Genomic DNA, 5,391 nt, shown 5'->3' on the forward strand with positions numbered 1-5,391 from the left:
CGTAACACAAGAATGAACCTCATTGGTTCTTGCAGAAGCTCAAACGTGCTGCGTAACACAAGAATGATCCTCATTGGTTCTCGCACATCAAGCGAACATGCTTGAGCTTCCATTTACCCAAGCTTTTCCGTTACTGATGTGTGCACTGATCAATGTTTATGTGAATAAAAGCCTAAATTAAATCTGTTCATCATATAAAGCTATCGAGTCTTTTCAGAAAATGCATATGGATTAGTTTTATGATTTCTGTATGAACTTTTTGAAACATCAAAGTGGTAGTTGCGTAGCTGTCAATGGAGGGACAGAAATCCCTCAGGTTTCATCAAAAAGATCTTCATTTGTGTTCCGAAGATGAACGAACGTTTTATGGGTTTGGAACGACATGAGAGTGAGTAATTAATGACAGATTTTTTTCAGTTTGGGGTGAACTATCCATTTAATAAATGCTAAGCATTTTCTCTTAACCGCAATGTATTTCTTAACTCAGTCACATACATTTAAATTGTGCAAGCTCTGTAGATTTATACTTTCTTCATAAATGTCATGTTGACAACATTATGACTGTCCCGAGACCCAATTTTCTCATTCTGTTCTTCCTTTCTTCTCTTCCTCCAATTCTTTCTCTCTTCCTCACTCTGTTCTTGGATGCCTGTCACTTCTGGCAACAGTCACGCATTTCTCAGTCAAAACGAAACCACAAACTTTCCCCTGCTATTCTGTCAGTAGTTATGTGGGGTTTGGTCATCTTTCACTGTATGTTTGAATGTTAAGAACTGTGCAAAAGAATACCAACTAGCTCAATTTAAATAAATAATATACATTACATTTGGCACAGTATTACAAAGTTGGCTATGGTATTCTATCTTAAAATGCCATTTATTATTGTATTCTTGTGAGCCATTTCAACAGTAGAAAGTAGAAAAGTTTTCTCAGTGTAATAAATACACAAGGCATTTGTTTTAGGAAAATCGTATTATAAAGTATCATGTATGCACCACATTGCTCTCTGTTCCCAGGCCAGTTTTGCAGGGCGCATCAAGAAAAAAAGGCGTTATGAAAATGCGTTAACGCCTGGACCTTCTGACGTACCGTACAACAACAAAGATGGCGTCCTCTTCTGATGTACACGTCCGAATATGTGGACAAGAGATTGTTAAATATGATCTGGAAATTAAAGCTCTTGTTCAGGTAGACTTCATTCTTCCTATTATCATATCAGCCAGGGTTTTGCTGTCAAGTTCGTCCGACAAAAACAAAGATGTGGCCGGAAGTGCCATGGCTTTGTCAGTCAGCATGAATGGAAACAGTAAATTGTGTGTGTTTCTCGTGTCAGGATATAAGGGAGTGCTGTGGGCCACAGGCGGTGCTGCTGGAGCTCAACTCCACTGTCAAGGACAAGTTCAATCAGTTAAGACTGAGGATTCAGGTAACTTACATTCAACCAGTCAGATATACATGCCAGGGCAACAGTAACAGAGGGCCAAACTACGATAATAATGATATAGGAACTAATTCAAAATACAAGCAGCTTCCAGAATCAGCGTTACTTTCTTCTTTCTGTCAGGTTTATTTATTTATTTAACGTTAAATAATGAACTTTTTTTCTTCTAATGTATCTATTGGTTTTTGTATATCTGCATTTAGATATACATTAGAACGTTTTTATTATTGTTTTAATGACGGTGGATAATGCCAAGTTACTGTGGTTTTATTGTTACTGTTATGGCTTAAGCTATTGTTATTATGGTGACATTTTTGTGATGAACAGCTGGATAATATCCATCGTAATTGTATATTGATTATAATGAGATTATTGGCATTTTGCAGGTATTTACAGTACCAGTCAAAAGTTTGGAAACATTACTATTTTTAATGTTTTTGTCTCTTCTGCTCACCAAGGCTGCATTTATCATGACCAAAAAAAACAGAAAAAAAAATAATATTGTGAAATATTATTACAATTTAACATATTGGTTTTCTATTTGAATATACTTTTAAAATATAATTTATTTCTGTGATGTAAAGCTGAATTTTCAGCATCATGACTCCAGTCTTCAGTGTCACGTGATCCTTCAGAAATCATTCTGATATGATTTGATACTCAGTTATTATCAATGTTGGAAACTTTTTTTCCAGGATTCATTGAATCCTAACCCAAAATAGAAATCTTTACTATCACTTTTTTTTATCACACATCCTTGCTGAATAAAAAGTATTAAATTCTTTCAACAAAAAAAAAGGAAAAAATTACTGACCCCAAACTTTTGAATGGTAGTTTATATTGTTACAAAATATTTTTATTTTGAATAAATGCTGTTCTTTATTTATTTATTTATTTTTTTTTTTTTTATTCATCAAGGAATCCTGAAAAAGTATCACTGGTTCCAAAAAAATATTAAGCAGCACAACTGTTTCCAACATTTATAATAAATCAGCATATTAGAATGATTTCTGAAGAATCATGTGAAGACTGGAGTAATGATGCTGAAAATTCAGCTTTGATCACAGGAATAAATTATATTTTAAAGTATATTCAAATAGAAAACCATCACCTGGGGGTAAAGAGAGATGAGGCGAGAGAAAAGGAGACGGAAGTATGAAGAGAGAAACTTTCTCTTTTTAAATTCTATTATATTTTGTTTAAAAGTTCAATAAACTCTTCCATCTAAAAAAAGAAATAAAATCTGAGTAATATTGAATTTGTTAACTGCTGATTTTAGCAAAACGAACCTTTTTTGATAGGACATGGAACAGATGGCAAAAGAACAAGACCGAGAGACTGATAAGCAAGCTATCTTGAGTGAAACGCAAAGCCATCGGAAGCAGATGTTAAGGTTAGAGAAACAACTTTTCTTCTGATTATGTATTGAATGTCAGATTTAATCTCAGCATTATCACTCCTCTCATCATGTCTCAGTAACCAGATGGCGTGGAGGAAGGCAAATCTGGCCTGTAAGATGGCCATTGATAATCTGGAGAAGGATGAACTGCTTCAAGGAGGCGACTCAGTGAGACAAAGGTAAATCATGCTGCTATTTTCAGCCAATCAGAATCAAGTCATTGTGTTCAACAACAAAAAAAATGGCTCTATGGCTCTTTTATCCATAATCCACGTGTTGTTCTGGGTTCAGGAAGGCCACTAAAGAGAGTTTGGTGCAGACGTCCAGTGACATCACCGAGAGCCTGATGAGCATCAGTCGTATGATGTCACAGCAGGTGAAGCAGAGCGAGGAGACCATCGGAACTCTGGGTAAAAAAAGAAAAAGAAAAATCCTATCACCATCATGATATCAAAATGTCCATCTATTAAAGGAATAGTTCACGCACAAATGAGTAGAAATTTTGCAAATTGTCATATGTGATTTATTGCTATTGCTAACTAACAAGGTTTTACACCTAAAGAAATGAACAAGCACGTCTGAGAAATATCATTAGTCTTAGGGGCCGTTTACACAACAGTGTTTTCAACTAAAAACGGAAGACGTTTTATGCGCTTTGGCCATAAATTTACACGACAATGCCGTTCTGGGGGCCTAAAAACACAAGCTTTTGAAAACGGGTTTCAAAGTGCAAGTTTTTGAAAACAACACCCTTATCAAAAACATGAATCTGTGAAAACTGTGACATCATGCAGATGCGTATTATGTGTTTAGTCTATAAGCTTTTCTTTCTTTTTGCAAACGAAAGGATACAGATATTAGCATTAAGAAATAAGGTGGTGTACGGACATCATCATCACAAGTGGTTATGAGAATTACTCAAATCACAATATAGCATTTTGTCATCGTGAAAAATGAACGGTTCCTTACAACAAGACTCAAGGATGATGCGTGTTTTCGAAGCTTTTGTGTTCAAAGGTTTTGACATTTTCTTAAAGGAAGTAAAACCGGACTTTATATCAGAGGAGGACATTCTACAACTGGGATTACAGTGAATGTTTCTGGCTTTGTGAAGATGAAATTACATTGGACAAAATTATAAATGCAACAGTGAGATACTGACTGGTTTTCGGACCCCCCGGACCCCCCTGGACCCCCCTAATACAGTAAAACTGCACATTTTAGAGTGGCCTTTTATTGTGGCCAGCCTAAGGCACACCTGTGCAGTAATCATGCTGTCTAATCAGCCTCTTGATATGCCACACCTGTGAGGTGGATGGATTATCTCGGCGAAGGAGAAGTGCTCACTAACACAGACAGATTTGTGAACAATATTTGAGAGAAATAGGCCTTTTGTGTACATAGAAAAAGTCTTAGATCTTTGAGTTCAGCTCATGAAAAATGGGGGCAAAAACAAAAGTGTTGATAATTTTGTTCAGTGTAATTTTATAATAAATTATAAAATAATAAATATAATAAAACCATACTTTTCCAATAATTAGTGAAATAAGTTGTAATATATATTTTTTTTTAATCTATTTTAAACATGCAGGCAGATTCAATTTTGATAATTGAGTAAAAGAATCTGAGATGCGTGATCTTTTTGAGATTTGAGATGTGAATCTGGTCTGGTATATTGGTATGAAGTATTCAATTTACTCAAGTTAAATGTAAATCGTTACATTTGATTATAAAAACTGTAAAAACATGGAAGACATTGCTTCTCAACAGCCATATCTGTCTCCATCTGCTACTCTGTAATGTCTCCAAATGACCCAGAAAAGCTGATGATTGATGGTGTCACGTGATCCACCAGTCCAAACTGAACAAGTACGAGTGGAAAAGTAACATTTCCGTTTAACCTTATGGAGGGAATTTACTTTTTTCCACCATCATTAAATGTAAGTTTTATTCATTTATTAATTTCTCTCTCTTTCCAGCGACATCATCGAGGACTGTACTAGAGACGAATGAAGAGTTTAAGGCCATGACGGGAACCATTCATTCGGGGCGAAAGCTTATCCTGAAATATAATCGTCGTGAACTGACCGACAAACTGCTGATCTTCCTCGCTCTCGCTCTGTTTCTGGCTACGGTGCTCTACATCCTGAAGAAGAGACTCTTCCCCTTCATCTAGTGGACACGTCAACTGTGCTCCAGAAACCATTCTGTGAATGTTACTAGCCGAACTGGCCCAACAATTCGTCAACCAATACACTTAAGTGTGAGTAAATGATGACGGAAGCTTCAAACATTCTCCAGGGACACAATTACGAGGTTTTCAGGAGCAAATGAATGCGCTATCTTATGCTTTTTGCTACATTAGTACATTACTGATTGCATCATCATATTATTCAGTAGCATATTTAGTAATCATTGCATTTGTTTGTACAGTAATGAAACGTTTTGAGTTCTGGAACTATTTCATAACCCTGACACACAATGTGGATGAAGTTCAGAACAACTTAAGATGTTCATGCCGAATATTAATATAATGAAAATGTACATCATA

The 5,391-nt window shown here is 35.7% G+C and overlaps 1 protein-coding gene across 1 annotated transcript; it reads left to right on the forward strand.

Moving 5' to 3' along the window:
- Nucleotides 1-5,391, forward strand: bnip1b (BCL2 interacting protein 1b). The gene is made up of 6 exons (XM_082141459.1): nucleotides 1-1,188; nucleotides 1,334-1,426; nucleotides 2,743-2,834; nucleotides 2,918-3,019; nucleotides 3,132-3,250; nucleotides 4,820-5,391. Exons 1-6 carry the CDS (start codon nucleotides 1,105-1,107, stop codon nucleotides 5,014-5,016), a joined length of 687 nt encoding a protein of 228 aa, XP_081997585.1. The 5' UTR covers nucleotides 1-1,104; the 3' UTR covers nucleotides 5,017-5,391.

This window comes from Leuciscus leuciscus, assembly GCF_965113295.1.
Source record: "Leuciscus leuciscus genome assembly, chromosome: 16".
NCBI classification, from domain to species: domain Eukaryota; kingdom Metazoa; phylum Chordata; class Actinopteri; order Cypriniformes; family Leuciscidae; genus Leuciscus; species Leuciscus leuciscus.